General features: G+C 41.4%; 1 protein-coding gene across 9 annotated transcripts in view; it reads right to left on the bottom strand.

Annotated features, from left to right (window-relative positions):
• GHR (growth hormone receptor) overlaps nucleotides 1–23919 on the bottom strand; it is a 162202-nt gene that overhangs the window by 67354 nt on the left and 70929 nt on the right. For 8 of the 9 annotated variants that reach the window (XM_032214239.1, XM_032214232.1, XM_032214235.1 and 5 more), the window contains one exon: nucleotides 21541–21621. In XM_032214239.1, the coding sequence (XP_032070130.1) occupies nucleotides 21541–21610 (70 nt within the window). In that variant the 5' untranslated portion in view covers nucleotides 21611–21621. Of the gene's footprint in view, nucleotides 1–21513; nucleotides 21622–23919 lie in introns of all 9 variants that reach the window. The other variant, XM_032214240.1, reaches the window with a different exon arrangement.

The raw sequence follows: 23919 nt of genomic DNA on the forward strand, positions 1-23919 counted from the left end.
CCCCAGCTTGAGCAGGCTTCCTCCTCCGTTTCTTTTGCCCCCCGATCTCAGCTGTTTCCCTTCTCCGTTCCTCCAACTCTTCCCCAGCTTGAGCAGGCTTCCTCCTCCGTTTCTTTTGCCCCCCCCCCGATCTCAGCTGTTTCCCTTCTCCGTTCCTCCAACTCTTCCCCAGCTTGTGCAGGCTTCCTCCTCCGTTTCTTTTGCCCCCCCGATCTCAGCTGTTTCCCTTCTCCGTTCCTCCAACTCTTCCCCAGCTTGAGCAGGCTTCCTCCTCCGTTTCTTTTGCCCCCCCGATCTCAGCTGTTTCCCTTCTCCGTTCCTCCAACTCTTTCCCAGCTTGAGCAGGCTTCCTCCTCCGTTTCTTTTGCCCCCCCCCGATCTCAGCTGTTTCCCTTCTCCGTTCCTCGTCGCGGGTTATATGCGTGGGCGGGGTATACGGAAAATATTTTACACGATCCCGAAAACCTGCGGGTTATTCGCGTGGGCGGGTTATTTGCGTGGGCGGGTTATATGGGTGAAAATACGGTAGTCTGCAAGAAGAAAACCAATCGCAGAGAGCACCGATGACCCCTCATTTCAACCTTGAGATACAAATAGTCTCCTCTATCAGAGTCTTCTAAAATTAATCTACTCATTATAGTAATATATTGATCAGTATTCAGCTGGGGGGATAATATGTGTATAATATGTTGGTTTTTTTTAATGTTCTGATTGTTTTGTGGTTTGTGTTTTTTTTTTTCTTTTATGTCCTTGGATTTTTTATTTAGTTTTGTATTTTGTATTTTAACTTTGTTCTGAATAAAAATTTTAAAAAAATAATCTACAGCTCTTTATCACTGGCCTCAAATCTTCATGTTTGCTGACTACTTGATAAGTATTGTTTGGGTTGGAGACAAGGTGAAATCATTTTCCATATTAGGGATCATGGGTTGTTTCTTCAGCCATCCCGACTGTGTTTTCTCTCACAAAAAGCAGTTTTAAAAGAACACATGTGTAAAACATTTTCTGCCAGGGACATGTTTTGGCAGTGTTTCATGTAAACAGGCCAAAATGTCCTCTCTTTAGCTGGAGGATCTCTCTAATAGCCAGGCAACTGCCAGCATTCATTACTCCCAAATTTCCTCCCTGTCCTAATTATAAGCTAACTTCTTAAACTATAAGCAAATTGTTCCTAAATGCATAAGCATTGAAAATGCAACACTAATCACAAAGTTGCTTGGTTCTTTCATAAATCCCATTTGCTTCAATATGATTTATAAGCCTTACACTGAGATCATTGCTTGCTTACAAAATAATTTGGAAAACAATATTTCCTCTACTGAATTCCTATGAAGAATTTTTTCATTTTACGTAAGTAAAAATAACATCTCAACAGGAGTAGATTGTGGGTTCCAAATAATCTATCTTTTGAACAGTTGAGGTTGCATTTTTATTCCCACCAATTAATGTTGCTGAGATTCCTTCTGTATTATACAAAAGCATTTATTTTTGTATCCTCAATCTAGTATGTAGGACTACATCTCCCACAAGTTCTACCCAGCATTGTTCTCTCCTGGTTTTTAGGAGTCTTTCATGAATAATGGTTCTGTTGATGTTCTTGCTTCAGAAAATAAATGACTAGTATCCATTCAAAATATGAGAATCCAAACACGTCCTGAATTCAAGGCCTTAAAGAATCATGTTCTGTCTCCAGCTTGCTTTGACCAAAGATGAGAATTGCTTGAGATTTGCGAGATAAGATCAGCAAATGGACCTTCAATCACAATAATTGCAGACGATACACCTCTTATAAAAGTTTCTGCTTTTCTCATGCTTGTTTGCTCCTTTAAGTAAGAAATGACTAGTTGCTGATTGCTATAGAACAGCCTACTGCCCTTCAACTCTACTGAGATTGTAATTCTCAGCCAGATGCACTGCATTCTTGACATATTGGAGAATTTCAGGTTGGGAAAAGCATACAAACCTTCTTTATTGTCTTAATAATGCATTTGCTAAGCTTATTTGCATCTTAACAGGACACAATTCTGTTTCCTCTTCTGCCCTCCCATAACACAGAGGGCTTTAAAAGGCTATCAGTAATAATCACAAAAGTAAGTCTGTTAATGCTATCTAATTAGAATGGCTATATGCCCCACAAGCATGATTCTGCTATATCATTCTGACTTCTTATTGTATAAGGTACCAATTGATTAAGTGAACTTATATGTGCACTCCTAACAACTGGGCTTCTGGACATTCAGTGGTACTTCTCCCTACAAGCCCAGGTTGTAGTATCAATTTAGCCTCCATATTCACCAATATCCCTTTTGCCATGAGTCAGTCTCTCTCCCTCTCTCTCTCTCCCTCCCTCTCCCTCTCTCTTTTCAGTTTAATTGCATTTAGTTCTTGACCCATATCTAGTTTGACAATACACCTGGCACTCTTAAAGTCTGAATCTCACTTGTGTGCTGGAAACAGATTCAACCTGATGTTATCAGCAAATTAATCATATATTATTTATCAACATTCTGCCCGACATGTATGAAACCAAAGTAGGTTTGCTATCATAAAGAAGAGCTATTACATTAAGAATTCACCATGGAATTCATCCTCCCCCTGGCCAGAATGAGAAACAAAATCCATTGATGGAGGAACAGTCCTGCAAAATAATATATGATTCATGAATGCAATTTTCTTCCTCATTTAATTCTGCTTAATACAGAGTCAGATTTCCCAATCTAAAAAAGCCCAATATGTTAAGTTATGGAATATTTTTAGTTCCAGTTGTTAGCTTGCCATAGTTTGTCATGCCAAGTACACCATTTGGCTTAACTCAGAAATCCAGTTATTTAAAATGAAACCTCCTGCAATGTAATTTTTTTTCCAAATAGCACTTAGCAATAGGACTTATACACCATTTCTTATGTTTTACAGCACTCTCTATAATCAGTTTACAGAGTCAGAAATCTGAGTCTTCATTTCACCAACCTCGGAAGGATGGAAGGCTGAGTCAACTTTGAGATGGTCAGGGTTGAATTCCAGGCTGTGGGCAGAGTTAGCCGGCAATACTGCATTCTAACCACTGCACCACCAGGACTCATATGCACTTTTGGCAATGGCCGCCTTAAACTGGTCCACTTTGTTTGCACTGAATGACCAGGCACATAATCTCCAGTCAACATGGATTATTTTTATGGTTGATATTGATTAACATGGCGAAGAGCCATGTTATTGCTATGGATATTTATTGGTTCAAAGTGACCAATTCCTCTAGCAAGACTCTAATGATTGAAAACATCTTACACTCAACGTCTGGTATTGTACAATAAATAAATATATAAAATATACAGGATTACATTATAAAGACTTACAGACTTGGCTCCACTACTATGCTAAAGACTAGATTACATATCAAGGTAAATCTGTCATCTAGACTGCAGTTAAGGAACTAATATACCATTGAGGTAATTGACATTTACCAAAACAATTTCCAGCAGCTATAATTAGAAATGTTAATTACGTTTCCAGTCAGACATTTTAATTTTAAAAAAAACAAAACTAAATATAAGTTAAAGGCCTCATGGATAGAAACTTTATTTAATGCATATCATCTGAACAGGTAACAGGGAGAAAAGAGAAGTAGACTGTGACATTAGGTCTTTCAAAGTTATTTATCTGATCAAAAATGAGCATTGTGAGCAGACACTGCTCAAAGTAATCTTAAAGCGAGGGATCAAGAAAAATGTCATCATGCTCTCTATTTCCATAGCAACCTCACATATATTGTCTCAGTTCTTGGCTACACTTAAGAAAACTCTTTTGTCATCTTAAAAGACCCTAACAGAGGTAGACTATCCATCATTTTACAAATACCTGTTATTCAACTTCCTTGTCTTGTCCTACCTACATATCTCCTAGCAAAGTTATGTGTACTCTTTCCTTCCTTCTTTCCTCCTCTCCCCCTCTCTCTTCAAATATAGTCAATTCAAATATTGAAAAGAGCAACAAAATGCTCAATCTAAAGGCAGAGAAGAATTTGTCTTGTTGCAATAACTCTAACTTTAGTCAAAGTTACAAAAATATCCATTCAAATATGAGATCACTATTTTGAGTTAATAAAGAGTTAGCATTTAAATGGAATTTTTGACATGTATATATTCCAGCTGGGTAAAGTATTGATTCTGCCCTGTGATTCATAAAAAGTGAAAACTACAGAACATGTTCTTCTTCATTGCTTCTTTTATAGAGACATATGAACCAGATCAATACTACTTCTGATTAGAAGATATTCTAGTAATCCAAATGCTGCTCATACTTGAAGTACCCTTTGTTACAGTGCCTGCTGCTACGGTCTGTGGAGTAACACCGAAGATCTGAATACCTTTGTGCCAATATACTGCAATACATACTTTGCTCCTTGTGAAAGAGAATTATTTCATTTTTTGTGCCACAATTCAGGTTAACTAAATAGACTTAGGTGTCATTGTCAAGCAGCACTCTTGTTGTCTTCTCAAACTGCCAACATAACTGTTTTAAAATATGCCTGACCATTAATGGTGATGTGCAGAGGTGGGCTGATGCCAGTTCAGACAGGTTCAGGTGAACCGGTAGTTCCGACCAGTGGTTGGCCCCGCCCTCGCCCTGGCGCTATCCCGTCCTATATAATCGTGTTTTTGATGCTGCGCACATCCTCTCACATTTTTGCTTCTGGGCGAATCGGTTGTTACATTATGTAACACCCACCTCTGTCACAGTAGATAACACTACAAAATACTGATTAAATGTAAATTGCCTTCATTTGTCCCTCTAGCAATTAACATTAAACAGATATACTGCACTGGAGTGTGGGAGCGTCATAAAGGCAGTGATAAATTAGCTATCATTATTGAAAGCAAATCACAATCCATACTGAGATAATTTCATTTTTATCTTTTAAAATGCAGGCTTTGTATTTAAAACAGTTGTTAAAAGTTAATAGTTGATTAGTTGAATAGTTGATTTTGGGGTTTGAGGATTGATGTGATTGAAGAAATATTGTGGATATTGTGGATGTTAGCTATATGATTATGGTGTATTTATAGGTTTTTATATGTTAAAGAAACTAAGATTATAGTTAAAGTAAGAACCAACATTTGAATATTGGTTAATATTTTTAAAATGTTTAGATATTGATATTATTTAAATTTAGAGAGAATATATATATTTTTATAATTCTGTATTGAAAAAGTCAGAGGCCCCTTTTTGTATAATTTGTTTTATGTATTGTTTTTGTTACTTTTTAAATTTTCCATTTTATCTCCTCCCCTTTTTTCCATTACATTAGTTTATGTTTTATTGCTTTTATGAAAGTTAATAGCTGAATTGCTTTAAAAGAGAAAAACAACAACAAACTACTTCAGTGACCAAAACACATTTCAGCACCCAAAGGCCCTTCACAATGGTTTGTTTGTTTCAGACACAGTGAATAATTTTAGCCACAGCATTACACAATGTTTGCATTCCTTCACCAAGTTACAAAAGTTTAAAACACAGTGGGGGCAAAGATAATATAGAATTCACCTATCATTTGCTACTTTTACCCTCATCAAAAATCAGTTAATATTTCATTGTATATGTGTTACCAGATCTTTTTTCTTCTGGGTTTCAGAAAAGAAAATAATACAATTCAATGCAATAGCAGAGTTGGAAGGTACCTTGGAGGTCTTCTAGTCTAACCCCCTGCCTAGGCAGGAATCCCTATACCATTTCAGACAAATGGCTGTTCAATTTCTTCTTAAAGACTTCCAGTGTTGGGGCATTCACAACTTCTGGAGGCAAGCTGTTCCACTGATTAATTGTTCCAACTGTCAGGAAATTTCTCCTCAATTCTAAATTACTTCTCTCCTTGATTAGTTTCCAGTCATTGCTTCTTGTTCTGCCCTCAGGTGCTTTGGAGAATAGTTTGACTCCCTCTTCTTTGAAATATAAAATGTTCATCTTATATTGCCTAAGGCAAGAGGCACCCTTGCTAAAGATTGTGACCATGAACATCCAATACAGGTAGTCCTCTACTTAAGACCACAATTGAGTCCAGAATTCATGTTGCTAAATGAGAAATTGGTTCCACTTTACAACTTTTCTGGTCACATTTCTTAAGTGAATAACTGCAGTTATTCAATTAGTAACATGGTTGCTAAGTGAATCTGGCTTCCCTATTGACTTTGCTTGTCAGAAGGTCACAAAAGGTGATCACATGACCCCGGGATACTGCAACCGTCATAAATATGAATTAGTTGTCAAGCATCTTGATGTAACCAATCGTGACCATGGAGATATTGTAACGGTCGTAAGTGTGCACAAACTTGTGGCCTGCGGATCGGATGCGTCACGCACTGGCCAGGCCCATGCCTGGTTTAATGAAGGGGAAAAAAGCAGGGGTTCCGGCAGTCACTACTGCTAGTTTGCTTGTGGCCGCACTGTGCGTGCATGTACAGTACAATAAAAATTGTTCTGCGCATGCACAGAAGCAAAACACAAGATGGTGGTGCCTATGGTGCTGCGCAGAGAACCAGTTCGGGCTGGTGGTGGCAGGCCTGGGTCGCTGCCAATTCCAGCGACCCAGGCCACCAAACCACTACCGGTCGGCCGAACATGTCTGAACCAGTAGGAACCCACCACTGGAAAAAAGTCCCAATATGTCACGTCACGATGCTGTGATGACGCAAGTTTGACACCCCTGAACTAGTCCAATCTCCAAATCAGTCCTGGATCAACTAAAGTATCTGTGACAGATGAACATCCAGCTCTGCCTAAAGACCTCTAAAGTAAATGAAAAGTCATTATTGGTTGACACTCAGTCAAGAAGTTCCTCCTCCTGATGTCTACCTTGAAGTCCATTACTTGTAATTAAATTTAACCAATAACATGCTGCCCTTTGGGATAATAAATAATAAGATCTTTCTTTCTGAGTTACAATGAGGATAGAATATATATATATATATATATATATATATATATATATGTATGTATGTATGTATGTATGTATGTATGTATGTATCTATTGTTTGAGGAGATCACCTTACAGTGCAAAACAAGATGAAGGGCATACAGTTTGGAGCAGGGGTGTCAAACTGGAGGCCCATAGGCCGGATGTGTCATGCACAGACCACACCCACTCCAGTTCCGTGAATGGGAAAAACTTCACGAAACGTCATGTGACAGCAACGTGACACAGCAAGTTTGACACCCGTGGTTTAGAGACTTTAATACATCAACTGCTTGTTGCGATAGCATTGGTTTTGGCACAAGGAATGATGTAAACTTTAATTCTCCCAAGTGGTTAAGAGCACAGAAGGAATTTTGACAAACCAAAGAACAATATTTCCCAAACTCTCTGTAGTCCATCTTATAATAGCTACATTTCTATCCGATGCTTTTGAGGAAAGTAAAGTAGATGAAAAGGCGAGATTTTTGACCAGATATTGGCCATGTGACAATCAACTCAACCCTCCAAAAATGAATAAAAGTTACTTTAAAAACTGACTGAAAAACCACAAGATTTACAAACATTGCAGCAAATTAATGTTCCCATGTTATGCTCCAGATTTTAGGCAAGAATTTTGCAATCTTGACAGACTTTGGCTCTCATGGAAGATTACCATACACTCATAATCTGTAGAGATACTTGTTGATCTGAAATTGATGATAAAAACAGCTTTTAATATGTAATCTCAGCCAAATGCCCCAAAGGCATTAGTTCTGCCCCACCCTCTGATCATAAATTTAAAGTAAACATCATTATAATTTTAAGAATTCTTTAATTGCTTGTTTTTTTCCATTATTTTTACCTGACTAATAGGATAGTACTGCATAGTTAATTGGCTTGTTGTTTTGGTCTTCAACTTCAAATTATCTCATAGGATTTTAGCTTTTCAGGCTTCCCAAAATATAAGTTCCAAATGCATGAATGCCTGAAAAGATGGTTAGCCCCCGACCTAAGGGTTCAAGGAATATAGAGACCATGTTTCCCTTCCAATGACATTATAAGAAGTCGAACATTATATTAGATCTAAATCTGATTCAGTTTAGGAATGGTTCCTAATTTCACTATTTCAATCCAAAATTTCAGATTTACAGTTAAAAATAGCAAATAAAGACATTGAAATAAGTCTCCCTTGAGTCAAGCTTTACTCATGGTGATTATACAGACCCAAGTTAATTCTTGGAAACAACATGGATGTAGCTACAATTATGTTTTTTAATCTCTCCCTCTAGTCTACAATCTTGAGATTTATTCACATTCTCCCAACCAAGACCTGACCTTGCTTATCAAGATTGGCCAAATTTGCTTAGATGCTTTCACTAATTTCAGTCAAAGACATAAAACTGTGTTTTTCAATCTTGGAAATCTTAAAATCTCATGCTGACTGAAGAAGTCCATGCAATTCAAAATTGCCAAGGTTGAGAAACATTGACATAAACCAGGGGTATCAAACTCATGGTGTCATATATCACGATTTTTTTCTCCCTTTGCTAAACTAGGGTGGGCGTAGCCATGCATGATGCATCTGGCCTGTGGGCCCCAAGTTTGGCACCTCTGACATAGAGCAACTGATTAAACATAGTACCCCTTAAGTATGGTCAGAATCATCCAACCATGATTCTACATTGTACACAAGTTTCCAATGGTGGGCTGCTGCTTAATTGCACAGGTTTGGGTGAATCCTTAGCTGTGATTGCTGGCTGCACCCACTCACATGCTATGCTTTCCATATATAACTAACTTTCTGGCTCGTTCCCCCTGCCCATGTTGCCCAGCTGAATTCTGCGCCGCCACTGCTGTACTCACCAGAGCTGCCTGAGTTGAATAGCTGCATGTTTGAAGCTCCATTTCAGTACCAAAGGGGCACATGTGAGCAAAGCGAGAGCGCGTGCACATGTGCTCTCACAACCAGCTAACCCATTGTGAACATAAGTACAGCCCACCTCTGCAAGTTTCCTTTTAGGGGAAGGGGGAATACTTGAAATCACCATCATTCCACAGGGAACACCAGTAGCAGCATTAAAAACCTGGATAATGCTCTGTACTATGGATGGCAAAGTACTGAGCTCCTAAGCTGTGTGACATTGCAAACAGCAGCTGTGCTGATCATAGCATAACACTGAGAGGTTACATCTGCAAATAATGGTTCCACATCTTTGCAGAACTTAGTAGCAATAGCTTAAATGTGACTCAGCTGCCTTTTAACTTTATTATCCTGGCCACTTTCATTCAATATCAGGAAAGACATAGAATAATTTCTTCTTACTAGCAAGAATTCATTTTTAACAATCTGAAGATTTTTAACATATGATGCTAGAGAAAAAGGCAACAGCACATTTATTTTGGGGTAAAATAGAACTAACTAAGCTCTACAAAAATCTGTAACACTCTTGAGAATTGTAGATCACAGTGGCTGCCTGGAGATTAAGGGACTTGTTTGTCAAATCAGAATTTGACATTTTGAGGCATTTTCTGCATTTTTGGCAGCCTATAGTAATTTAGGATACTGAATGTGGTAAATGTAATAAAAGAAATTGTTACAATGCAAAGCTATCAAACTCATACAATTGTACAGGATGCATTGTTTCATATATTTTTTGCAAATTTACTATATTTAAGAGTGAGGCTATAGTTTAGTTAGTAGCAGCTCTGAAGTTTGAATTCTTTATGTGTCCAATTCAAAAAGTTGCCTAGGGGTAAGGGATAAGGACTAATATGATACATTCACATTGGAAACAGCTTTGATTTTAACAACTGGATTTGTTATTTCAAACCAGTAACAAATGTTTATTTTTCTTTCCCACAAATACCAACTTAATCTAAAATCTACTTTGCATCTGACTAATCTCAGAAAGCAATATACCATAGACATATAGTCCGTACTATAGACATATCTTAAATGTCAGTCACTTTCCCCATGAAATTCCTGGATTTTAGTTATTTTGTCTGAAGGAAAAACTTTGGAAAGCTGAAAGCCTGAACTAAGCTCTAAACTCTTTTCCAAAATTTTAGATTTTAATTTCTTAAGTGTCAAAATACATTAAATCCAGAAGGAGTAAATAGTAACTATAATTATAAAACTTACTAAAGCCATGAGTACTGGTAAGAGTTTCAACTATTGCATCTACTTTCTACAATAATAGATCAGGAAGGATTAAAATAACATATGTTTTAGTCAAGATGTGCAAAGCAGCTTTGTTTTTCTTGATGATGTGGTCTTGAAAAATCCATTCCCTGTCCTAATAATGAATTATTACTATCACAAGGACATCATAGCAGTTTTATAATTGGATCCAACTTTACTCCAAAAAACAAAACAATATGTGTTCAGCTAAGGTTGTTTTTTTTTAAAACTTGCTAATATATTATTCCATGGGCTGTTTCCCAAGCTTATGTTCTCCAGTTTCCTCTACAAAGTGCATTAAGTAATCCACTTTATAGAGGAAATTGGCTGGAGTAATCTGTACAGAGTACAGAAAGCAATTTTAGGATATTATGACTTATTCTATAGAATGGTTTTAATGAATTCTTCAAGTATTCTCATACAAGAAAAAACATTTCATTAAATATACCTAAGATAATACAAATAAACCTTCATTAGGTTTATTTGAGTTTCCACATTGAAATAAAAAGATGTGTGCTTATTTGCTTTCAAGTCTCAAATGCACGAATCAGTCAGTTGTCACAGAATAATTACAGCAAAAGAGCAGCCAGCAGAAATGTAGAGAATGCACAGACACACACAGACGCACACACAATCCCTTGACAAAAGAAAGTCTCCTACAACAGATGTTACTTTTATAATCTCATAAGGATCTGAATTACTACAGTTATAAGGCCTTACAAAAATAAAAGTGCCTACAGGGGATCTTAATGCAGTCCTGCAGGGGGGAAAATAATAAAACATGGTTGTAAGGGTTCAATTGATTGTTTCTGGCATAACTGTGCTATTTGCATTTGTACATCAGTTCATAGACCAGTGTTCTTCATCCTTAGCAAATTGTAAGTTGTGTGAACTTCAACTTTCTGAATTCTGAGCGTTGAAGTCCCCCAATGAGCTTGTTCTGCCTTCTAGACTCAATAGATAACCCACTCTGATCTTCCATGATTCAACCAAACTCTTCCTTAAACTTCTAAATCTCAATTTCTTACCCACTAACAATAAAATTTAAGAACAAGCTGCTTCTCACTCTTAACTTGAATTTGACTGAGCCAAGGAACTGATGGGAAACTTTGCTACTGTTAGCACAGTGATTTTCTTTAATGGTCACTGAAACACCAACACATACCCTCCCTCCCCCCAACTTTCTGCAGCCGCAAATGGGTTTAGTCTTTTGTTACAAATAGCGATAGTAGAATTTGATCTATAACAGATTTTGGTCTGATGGTTAAGGTACGAGAATGGAAATCAGGAAACCATGAGCTCTAATCCTGCCTTAGGCATGTTAAGATGACTCTAGATTGGTCACTCTCAGCCCAACTCACTTCAGAGAATAGAATAGAATAGAATTCTTTATAGGCCAAGTGTATTTGGACACACAAAGAATTTGTCTCTGGTGCATAAGCTCTAAGTGTTGCATTGAAAAAAACAAAGTAGTAATAATCATAATAATGAGAACATTGTTGCAAACACTTTGATGATTATTTCCTAAAACTATTTGTACCAAGATAACATACTATTTCACCAAAAATGAATTTTTTATATGTTATAAAATCTAAAACTTTATGCAAGAAGGAGGAGGAGGAGGAAGAAGAAGAAGAACAAATAATCAGGAAATGCATCTTCCTGCAATAACTCCAGCAGAACTGCAAAAAACTACACTGCTTGGAACATCATATATTTTAAGAAGATAATTGGTTGATACCTAGGATGCTGGCAGCAACCCGTATCAACCATTAGCACCAGTCAATGGTATTTGTGACACATTTTTAAATGTTCAGTTGACTGAGTTTCATATTAATGAATAAAAGAGATAATAATGCCAATAGAGAAAGTAGTGGAATAGATGAGAAGGATAAAAGTAATATGACCATAATATGTGATTAATATAATTAGACATAAGATAGAACTGTGTAAATTTAGTACTCAGCAGAGGAAAAAGCCCTGTCTCTGTGTCTGTAGGAGGCTGAAGGAGTATTAGGTATTTACTGCCTTGGATTACCGGTATTTATAAAAATAATAAAGGTGGGATTAAAAAAAAATCTAAAATAAAAAAAATAAACGTTCTTCAAAAGAAGATAAACCTTGCAGTGCTTTTAATTTTAGCATGATAGATACCATGTCTCTCAAAGCATTGCATTGTGGAGCTTCTTCTAAACATCCCTTCTTAAAATTATTTTATGCAGATAAATTTGCATATATTAGTGTGTAATACTAAGCACTGAGAGAGGTGTGCCTTTCAAATATTCTATTTGGTTTTTTAAAATCCTGTTTTGAAGATTATTTGTTTCCTTTGTTAGGAAAAGGGCGTTGGTACTTACCTGATACGCCTCTTCTCATAGTGGGGGGAGGAGTATCCAGAATGGGTTGACTTTGTCCTCTCATGATTGGATGAGTCAGATAAGCTCTTTGAGCAACGCCCCCTGGCCAGCAGGACTACCCATTCTTTTGACGAAGAGCTCCATCCGACTCGTTGCACCATTCACTCCAGACTCTTAATTCAGTTCTTAGCTTTTATCATCTTCAACATCAATATTTATATAACTTCATAAAACTGTGAACATAAAACTTAGTCGTACAAACATAGTCAGGGAGGGACTGGATACTCCTCCCCCCACTATGAGAAGAGGCGTATCAGGTAAGTACCAACGCCCTTTCTCCATAGTGAGGGGGGAGGAGTATCCAGAATGGGACGTACCAAAGCCTGCACGTCCCTAGGGAGGGAGACCCCAGAGGCCCCATGTCCCCCGCTCATGCCAGTTGAGGCGTGGGCTCCGCCCTGTGAACCACCTGCAACGCCCTGCGTCCAAGAGGCCCTGCGTCCAAGAGGCTTTTGCCCTGCGGGGCAAAAGAGTCCAGTTTATGGTTCCTAGCAAAGGGAGAGGGGGAAGCCCACGTGGCTGCCCTGCAGATTCCGGCCAGGGCTGTCTGCGTGGCCCAGGCCCTGGACGTGGCTGCGCTCCGCGTGGAGTGAGCTGTGATATGATTGGTGTCTGTAAGCCCTGTGATTGGTATGCAGTGGCAACGCAGGTTTGCAACCACCTACCTATTGTGGTGGAAGTCACCCTGTTACCCAGGCCCCTATTTGGAAGGAGACAAACAGAGCTTCGGATTTCCTGTCTGGCCTGGTTCTCCTGAGATAATCCTCAGAGCCCTCCTTATGCCCAGAGTGAGCCACTTCTTTCCCCACGTCTGGACAGAAGTTGGGCAAATCAGTCCCTGGGTTTGATGGAAGCAGAAGCCCACCTTGGGATGAAGGGCGTAACCCCACTCTGTCTTGGTGGGGGAAGCAGAGACCCTCCCCGGTGGAGAGCTTGCAGTTCGTATATCTGCCTGGCGGGGGGGGGGATGGCCACCAGAAAGGCCACCGTGAGAATCACGAACTTAAGGGAAGCTGTTCGTAAAGGCTCAGATGGAGCGCCTATTGGAGCGTCCCCTACCCTGTGTAAGTCCCAGGAATGGTACTTGAACGCTGCGTGCGGTTTGGGGTTGGAAGCCCCCTTGAGGAATTGCCTGACCACAGGATGGTGAGTCAAGCTCTGGTTCCTGCCACACAGGAGAACTGGCGAGAAGTCTGGGACCTGTCTCCTAATTGTGTTAGAAGCTAACCCTTTGTCCCGGCCTGCCTGGAAGAGGTCCAGAATCTGAGGCACTGAGGCCTGGCTAGGATTGTGCCCCAGGGAATTACACCATGAGGCAGAGGCCTGCCACATGGAGCCATATATACGCTCTGTGGAAGGTGTGCGGGCAGTCTGGATAGTCTGCATCACCCTGGGGGGGGGAAGGGTCTTTCCCTAGGATGCTCCGTTCCAAGAGCTAAGCGGTCAGCTGGAGCCATTGACGGTCTGGGTGCTCCAGCGACCCCTGGTTAAGGGATATTCCCTCCTGGGGGATTCTCCATGGCCTCTCCGTTGAAAGCGACTGGAGCTCTGCAACCAGTCTCCGGGGCCAGTGAGGTGCCAACAGAACCCCTTCCGCCCCCTCCCGAAGGGTTTCCCATATGACCCTGGGGATCAGGGGTAAGGGCGGAAGGCATACCGACAACCCCTGGTCCAGGGGCTTCGCAGATCGTCCGCCCCTTCTGCCCCCCCCCCATGTCTGGTACCTGGAGATGACCCTCAGGAGATGAGCGTTGAGGGGCGTGGCGGATAAGTCGATCTCCGGGTGTCCGAAGCACTCTGCCATTTCCTTGAAGATTGCTGGCTGCAGCTTCCGCTCCAAACTGTCCCCTTGGTCCGGCTGAGCCAGTCGGCTCTGATGTACCCCACCCCTGCTATATGTTCTGCCCTCAGCGAAAGTTGTCTAAATTCATAGGCTATCTGAGGTGCTTCTGCGATCTCTCATAGTCGGGCATCCCATTCTGAGTTTGTGGTGGGTTCTGGCATGGGGACCAGCCTATCTGACCCTTTTTCCCCCCGGCCATAAGGGTGCTATGATTCTATGGCTAGGATTAGCGCAGAGATATTCTGAATGTAAACACCGATGGAGTTTAATGGGCGGCCACTAGAGTGTGTGTAACGATGAAGTGAGGGAAGCTAAGGCTCACAATAAGGGCCTGCCACAAAGGTAAATTAATAATAATAACAACAAGAACCACAACAAGAATGATAATAAAATGAAATAAAATACAAAAGGGGGGCATCTTCCCGCCTGATAAAACCAAGAAAGATTAAGGAAACAATTGGTCCCTTGCTGGGAGAAAGTGGCCCGAAGGTGACAAGCAGCAGGGGTAGAGCCGAACTATTTAACTCGTGCTTGGCATCTGTCTTTACCAGAAGGGATAAACTATCCAACCTATCAAAAACAGCACCCCAAATTCAGATTAGGAACCCAAGATGAGATAGGGAAGAAATGGTAACCTGTCTATCTTAGGCAAGGTCCAATTCCCAGGACCGGGTTACACCCCAGGGATCTGAAGGAGCTGGCGGATGAGATCTCCAAACAACTGAAACTATATCTATCAGAGCTCCTGGAGTACCGGAGAACCACTATAGAATTGCTGATGTGATTCCCCCCCTTCAGAAAGTGAGAAAAACCGGCTCGAGAGCCCAAAGCCAACATGGGTTTGTCAAAAACAGATCATACTAGACTAGCCATATTGCCTTCTTAGATTACGGTGACAACCCTAGTGGACCATAGGAATGCCATTGATATAGTTAACTTGGACTTCAGAAAGTCCTGATAAGGTAGACCATAACCTACTACTGGATAAAGTAGAAGACTGAGGATTAGACCTAGTCACACCAGGTGCCTTGGTAACTGGTGCACACACCTGTACTCCTCAATGGGACTGCCTCTTCATGGAGGGAAGAGTGCAGTGAGTCCCCCAAGGCTCAGTGTTGAGCCCAGTACTCTTCAACATCTTCATCAGTGATTTGAATGAGGGTGTTAGGTGTGTAAGCTAACATTTGGGATAGCAAAATATATGCCATGATAGTAGTACTGTTTCTTTAAGAACTGCTGTTATCTCAAGCGGTCATAAGAAGGAGCCAGAATGACTGTTAGCTCTCTGTTTGTTAAATGCTGATGGGGGGGGGGGGTCATCAGGTTAGCAGGTGACCCCAAGCTGGCAGGAATAGCCAACACTTCAGAATACAGGCTAAAGATACAGAAGGATCTTGATACCCTTGAACATTGGGCACTACCTAGGGAAATGGGATTCAAAGAGGTAAGGTTCTACCTTTAGGCAACGAAGGTGAAGTGCACAGGTACAGAATACCTTGCTCCACAGTAGTAACTGTGAAGGGGATCTTGGAGTCCTAGTGGGCCACCCTTTAATATGAGCCAGCGGTGTGCAATAGCTGCCAGAAAACCCAACACAGTTTTTGGCTGCATAAACAGAGGAATAGAATCAAGCTCCCGTGAAGTGTTCATCCCACCTTATAAGGCCTTGGAAAGGCCAGATTGGAATTCTGCATTCAATTTGGTCACCATGATGTAGAAAGGATGTGGGGGCTCTAGGGAGGGTGCAGAGAAGAGCAACAGAGGGGATCAGGGGACTGGAGGCTAAGCCTATGAAGAACGGTTGCAGGAATTGGGTAGGTCTAGTTTACTGAAAGGAAAGACTAGTGGAGACGTGATAGCAGTGTTCCAATATCTCAGGGGTTGCCACAGGGAAGAGGCAACCTGATTATCCTCCAAGGCATCTGAGTGCAGAACTAGGAGTAATGGGTGGAATCTAATAAGGAGAGAAGCAACTTAGAACTGAGGAGAAATTTCCTGACAGTTAGAACAATTAATCAGTGGAACAACCTGCCTCCAGACGTTGTGAATGCCCCAACAGTGGAAGTTTTTAAACAGCTGTTGGATGGTAATAGCAATAGCAGTTAGATTTATATGCTGCTTCATAGGGCTTTCAGCCCTCTCTAAGTGGTTTACAGAGTCAGCATAATCAACTATAGTAATGATAGCCACTTGTCTGAAATGGTGTAGGAATTTCTGCTTAGGTAAGGGGTTGGGCTAGAAGACCTACAAGGTTCCTTCCCCCTCTGCTATTGTATTGCATAGTATTGTATTGTATAGCATTTGCTCTTTGCCTATTCACCCCCACCCTTGGAAAGCCTTGGGGGAGGGGGGTAATCTCTAACCTGATTGGAGGTTCTTCTGTCTCTCCCTGGGGGCTGTGGCCGGCTGAATACTCTTCCTTCTGCCCCCCCTTGTTTTCCAGGATGCCGGCTTGGGCCATGTGGAGCCCCTCCCCCCTTCTTTCCAAATGGTTTTGCAAGGCAATTGCCATCGCCCCGCCCTCAGAACTTAGCCACAAAAAACAGCTTTTGTTTTGCCTCCTACTCAGGGACTTCCTGCCCCTCCCCCCTCCTTCTCCTACTCAAAGGAGAATTTTCTTAAGGGTGAAGGAGACTTAGCCCCCCCCCAAAAAACGCAGCTCTTGCTGGAAGCCTTTTTCTGATGGCATTCTCGCCAAGTCTCTTTCTCCTACTTAAAGGAGAGTGTCCTTAAGGAGGGGGGGGGGCTTTTCCTGTTACTATGCAGTTAAAAAGGGAGAGAACGGGCTTTTAGGCAGGATTTCTGAAGCACCGAAGCCGAAGGGAATCCTCCCCTGGGAGGGAAGGAGTTCTCAGGTTGGGGGGGGGGAGGGTTCTTCGTGCAGTCTTGTGGCAGCTGCCTCTGTGATTCATCTAGGAAGTAGGCGTGGGGGGGGGGATCCACCGCCTGCCTCTAACTCCCTTAACAAGCCTCCTTTTGGCCCTTTGCTGCGTCCCCCGCCCTTGGCTAATGCCTCTGCGATGGTTTCTCACCTTTCAAGGGCTCCACAAGCCTCCGGTTGTGGCTGGAGGGCTGAGAGTTGAGGCTCTGCCTGCCTCCTCTGAGCTGCTGGGGGCAGCCATCTTGGACCACGTGGTTTCAAGATGGCCCCGGCTCCAAATTCAAACGGCTCCTCCTTGCTGGAGCACATGGAAATGGCTTTTGCCTTTGCAGGCTTGCCATGGCTGCAGCTCATCTCCCCCTGCCTCCTGCAGCTCTTTCTAAGCCTTTCCGGCTCTCACTTTGTCGGCTGCCAGCACAGGTGTTCCAGGGTATTTTAGCAACCCTCGTGGCTCAACCCGAGGGGAGCAGAGGAGCGCTTCTGCTCCTGATTAGCCTCTGCATCAAGGGCTGCCTCTAGGAAGCATATTGCCCTCTCCTCCTGCCTGCCCAGCAATTGTCCTCCCTGAGTGACTCTGTCTCACTCAGTGGCCAGGGCAGCGTGCCGCCCCAGGGGGCTTGTGGCAGTCCAGTCCTTGCAGGAGGAGGCTGTGTGCGATGAAGGGAGGCAGGATTTGCCGGGTCCAAGTTTATTTTCCTTACTCCTTTGTAAATTACTGGAGTTACCGAGTAGTGCAACCTTTCCTTGTAGGATGAGTCAGAAGAATGGGTAGTCCTGCTGGCCAGGGGGCGTTGCTCAAAGAGCTTATCTGACTCATCCAATCATGAGAGGACAAAGTCAACCCATTCTGGATACTCCTCCCCCCTCACTATGGAGAATATTTGATGTACAAACACCACCAATTAAGAATTATTTTACAATAAGTTTCAATCCATTTCTTCCTCCAGTTTTCTTTCCCACCACGTTCATTAAGCTTCCGATGCTGAAAATAAAATAATGGATCTAATAAAAACAGAACAGGGTGCCCAAACTAGCAACTCAAAGCAGAAAAGAATAGGTAGTGATTCAACTCTAGATTCAATACAATCACCTCCGAACTAGTGGTGGGTTTCCAGTTTTTTTTATTACCGGTTTGCTCATGCGCATGCGCAAAAGCATCTGGGCAGAGCCTCCCATCACCACCTCTACCGGTTCGCCCGATCCGGGCCGAATTGGCAGAAACCCATCTCTGCTTCATACTAATGAATGTACACTGGCTAGAAAGGATCTAAAATACAAAATAAAGCAATACCTTCTATGTTATATATTTAGAAATAAGTAGAAACAAATACTGGGTTGATATTATGTTCAAATAAAGGAAGACAAGGGGGTTGTCTTCTCACCACTTTGATGGCTGAAGATTCTTAAAGAACAGAGGAGCATTAAAAAAAAATTCTACCTGAACACTAATCCAAGAATCCCGAGTTATAGTAAACACAAGCAATGTGATTAAACACAAGCAGACAGGATCAGAAGTGCTGTGAATTATGACTCAGGTCAGAGTCTCATTTGTCTTTTTCTTGTCATGCCATAAGTCACTTTTGAAGAAGGAATCACAACAAATATTCAGTGTCTTTTCTAAATATTATTTAACCAAATATATGGGATATGAGTAATAATTTATAACAACATGAAAATGATTTCCAGCATTTAATGATTTCACGCTTTTATCACCACTTAGAGCAGTGGTTCTCAACCTGTGGGCTGGGACCCCTTTGGGGGTTGAACGACCCTTTCATAGGAGTCGCCTAAAACCACCGGAAAACACATATTTAAAAAAAATACTGAAAACAAAAAATAATTTTATGGTTGGGGGTCACCACAACATGAGGGTCATGGCATTAGGAAGGTTGAGACCCACTGACTTAGAGGGTACCTGGTTGAAACTTTGGAGCCCCAAGCTGTGGAAAAAGTCATTCATTTAATTTGGCTGTGCCAAGGATCTCTGCTTGTGTGTGTAGGCTCAATAGTAGCCTTGTTTTGGCAATACAAATTTAGATTACAGCATTTACCACATTAGCATTGTAGGAGAATCCTGCCCCTTACCAGTGTCACTGAAAGGGTACGGATAGAATAAAAGTTTTTCATTTTATATACTAGTGGCTTGCCCTTCCGTGTAAGTGTGAGTGGTCTTGGTAGTTCCTTGATTGGGATATTGTTTACTATTAGCCTGTTTGTCTGAGTTGACACTTCCTTGATTAGGATATTGTCTGCTTCTTAATTGTTGGTCTTATGTTAATCTTGGTGTTAATTTCTGCTCATCTGGGTATTGATTACTGATGAGAAAGTATTTTGGTTGTTGTGTTTCCTTTTTGGCCTTTTGACTGTCTCTTTTGAATGGTATTTAGGCGTTGTTTATCACTATGTGCTGTTGATGCCCAATTTGTATGAGTGCCAGGCTTCCAGGAATTCTTTAGCATTTTTGGACTTGGTTTAGGAGGCTCACTGTTTCTCAATTGAAACTGATTAAGACTGTCCCTGCCTCTGCTGATGAGTAAATCAGGAAGCATGTTGTTTTCTTCTTTCCCAGTGAATTTTATTCCTTTGAAGATGATGTTGATGATTTTGTGTATGTTTTCTAGAGGTAAAGGTTCCCCTCACACATATGTGCTAGTCGTTCTAGACTCTAGAGGGCAGTGCTCATCTCCGTTTCAAAGCTGAAGAGCCAGCGCTGTCCGAAGACGTCTCCATGGTCATGTGGCCGGCATGATTAAATGTCGAAGGCACAAGGAACGCTGTTACCTTCCCACCAAAGGTGGTCCCTATTTTTCTACTTGCATTTTTACATGCTTTCAAACTGCTAGGTAGGCAGAAGCTAGGAAAAGTAACAGGAGCTCACTCCATTATGCGGCACTGGGGATTTGAACTGCCGACCTGCCGACCTTTCTGATTGACAAGCTCAGCATTTTAGCTACTGAACCACCACACCCCTGTATTGTTCTCTAGTTAATCCTTTTTTATTATGACAAAGATGTCATCTACACACTGGATCCATATTTTGGGTTGTATGTACTGCAGTACACTATTTGTCCTGAAAGCAGTAATTCCATGGGTGTTCCTTTGATTTGTTGATGTATACTTAAAGTATATGGTTAGGCAAAGGTTAAGAAAATCCATGGTTCTAGATATTTCAATCAGTGCATTTGGTTAGGTTCAGGGTTCTGTGCCGTCATGGATTCTTGGCTAATACTGGGTCTATGGATGTAAAAAAGTGCTATGATATCAAATAAGATCACAATTTCATTTTCATCTATTGTCACATCTTTGAGTCTTTGAAGGCACTATTGTGGGGAATTGGAGAATTTGCTTGCTTCTTTAAGGTGTCCAAGTTTTTTTGTCAATTCTTTAGCGATCTCATTGAAATGGCATTGCATTTCTGTAGGGATGTGTTGTATTCTGCACAACAGTCTATAGATAGAAAACCAGTTGCCTTTAGCCATTAGCTTCTAGGTGGGCCATGATCCTGCAGATTCGGACAGTGAGGAGGGTAGGGAGGAACATGGGCCAGTCCTGGAGTTTGGGGAAGGCTCTAATGAGGGCTCTGTGTTGGAGACAGAGACTGGGCCAGAGCCGTATGCCAGTTATCAGCTGCCTTCAGAGTCAGACATCAGTGAGGCAGACAAACAGCTGGAGCCTGTTCCCAGTGTGCGCATACACAGAGTTGCCAGACAAAGGGTTCCCTTTGCTAAACAACAGGGGTCGACTTGGATGTAAGGCCACAGGTGGACGATGAATGGCCCCTCCCAGAGGAAATAAAAGAGGAGCAAAAAGGGAGTGGAGTTTGCAGGAGACAATTAGTTCGCTTAATTGGTTTGTGACTCTCCAAGACTCCTTGCCAATTTTTGCAGATATTGGCCTGTCAGCTCTCCAAGCCAAATAAGGTCTGTGACTGTAAATCCTCCCTTGAAAGACTTTGCTGGATGCGAATGAGCAGAATTCACAGTACATTAATAAAAGGCGTTTTTGTCGGGACAAGGAGTTTGCTTCATGCTCTTGGGCAGCCTAGGTCATAACATTTGGCTTAGATCGAACTATTATGATACTTTCCTGCAGGCGCTGATGCTTAATTCACAGACTATCTAGTTAAAAGTAATGAAAAGTAAAAGTAAAAATAGAACTTGGTATAGCAACAGCTCATGCTGAGAACAATTATAGCAAAGACTTAATGTTGAAATTTCTTATACTAAGTACCGCAAACATTGTTAATACCTCTTTCTCAAAAGCATTCAAACTCACGTTTCATTGTGGGAAAAGAACTGTTCGCTGATGCCAGAGCCAACGTAAACAGCAACAACCAAAGATCCATTCCTCTGGATTCTGCAATTGCAGAAAAAGATAATAGTATAAATAAGACGGAAACACCATTTCACTTCTTTGCTGTTTTAGTGGTGAACTGGATGGAATAAAGCCAAGTATCTACGAAGGGACTAGATTATAATAAATATTATGACCTTATAAAGTTTTATCATATATTGAATCTGCAAGCGACAATAAATCATGAGGCTGCTGACCAGTAAATAAAGACATTCCAGGACATGTATTCATTTTCTACACATACAATTACCATCAAAGAAACTTGGGGGTTCTTGATGAGTATCTTCAAATGTTTTATTATCAAGTCCCCTTAGACATGAAATCTAGATAGGTGACTCTGAGCCAATTACCAGGAGGCAGTGTGTACCGGAGAAATATATTATTATACCAGTGCCATGCAAAAAAAAATAAAAAAAAATACTGTATGTCCTTTTTCTATCAATTCTCATAGGCAAGAGATTTTGTGTTACCTTTTCTTAAACAGAAAATTTGGATTGCATTCATCTGCTGTTATTATACTTATTGAATGAAAAGACAGTCAAAGGACTATTCTGTCTTCCATTGGATAATCATCTCTCGGAGGTGGGGGATTGTTACCCATACTTTCCAGAAATCCAAAAGGAAGACCCTCTGAAGAATTTTCTCCCACTGGATTTTTTTTCAAAAGGGGAAGAAAAGGAAGCCAGGGAGGTTTTAGTGTAATGGAAGGATATGCAGCTTCTCCATGAAGAGAAAGAGTGTGCTATGATTCAATTGTTGGAAGTCACAAGTATAGTGTTTTGACCTTGTATTGGGGAAAGAGATGTATGCCCAAAATCAAAGCTCTCATACCTTTCGGTATGTTCAGAAAGAGATGGACAGTTACCTCAGCTCAGTGATGGCGAACCTTTTTCTCCTCATGTGCCAAAAGCACGTACACATACACTATCATGTGTGCTTGCATGCCCACCCCATAATTTAATGCCCCCCCATGCCATGCCTCCTATGCATGCACGCGTGACCTTCCCCCGCTGCCCCGCGTATGCATGCACGGCTTTCTTGCAGCCTGGGGAGGGAGAAAACAGCCTCCCCCACCGGAGGCCCTCCGCAAACCTCCAGAGGGTGAAAAATGGGTCAACACACAAATCGGAAGTTCGGGGATGGACTTCTGGGTTCCCTGAAGCCTCGGGGGGGGGGGGGAGGCCAAAAATCAAGCCCAAAAATCAGCTGGCCTGTATGTGCATGCGCGCTGGAGCTGACAGGGCAACACCTTGCATGCCCTCAGAAATGGCTCCATGTGCCACCCATGACACACGTGTCATAGGTTCGCCATCACAGCCCTAGCTCTAGAGATTTAGATTTAGTAGGAAGGAACAAAAAAAAATGAAGAGGAAAAGAAGCAGAAACAGCAAAGTTGTTTAGCCCTACCCTGAATGAGGAGAACTTTGACCCATATAGTAGTTGAGCTGCAAGCATAACTCTATCTATGTACTATATTGACTCCCTATGGTCAACACCACAAACTTCCAATATACAACCACTAAACAGCTAGAAATCTAGAATTAGCTGTCTCAACAGATCGGGAGGGTTCCAAGTTCTGTAAACTTGAATTGATCTTTTCCAAATAGGAATAGAACAATTATGATCTAGGAAAGCTACTTGATTCCTGAAAAATAGGGGCTTAAATATCTCTTTCAGAATTCAACACGGCTTGGGTGTGCCAACTTGACTATAAGCAGGGGATTCCCCTGGCACAAGGCTTCAAAAAGGCAGGCAAATACGAGACATGCCAAGAAACTCATGCCTCAAGATATTATTAATTATGGAGAACGTTTGTGGTTTAATATTATACAAGATTGTCAAGAGAAGCTTTTATTCCATTTTTTAATGATTTCCTAGGAAACCCTACTGTTTTGTCCCGGCAATGTATTTATGTATTCTTTTCAAACTACCCCATGGTACACCAGACAATACCGAGGAGAGAAAAAAACAAAATGTGATATTTCTTTTTACGCAAAAGGGATCACAGGGAGATTTCCATACCACAGGGCTGGCTTTGAAGGACTCCCCCCCCCCCCGAGATATGTGCCAGTTGGAAAGAATTAAAACACTCCACAAGTCTCCGCTGTTGCAAAGAGATTTACAAGTTTTTCTCTCCAAGTTGGGATAAAAACCAACTTGCTGAACCAATGGCAAGTGTTAGCAACAAAAGAGCTATTTTCATTAACCCATATTATGCTGTATTTATACAGAGTTGTTTTGTATCTAGGATCCCCATATGTGTAAATCTTGGCTTTCCTTTAAATATGGTTGTAATTCCAT

This window comes from Thamnophis elegans, chromosome 3, assembly GCF_009769535.1.
Source record: "Thamnophis elegans isolate rThaEle1 chromosome 3, rThaEle1.pri, whole genome shotgun sequence".
In the NCBI taxonomy this organism is placed as follows: domain Eukaryota; kingdom Metazoa; phylum Chordata; class Lepidosauria; order Squamata; family Colubridae; genus Thamnophis; species Thamnophis elegans.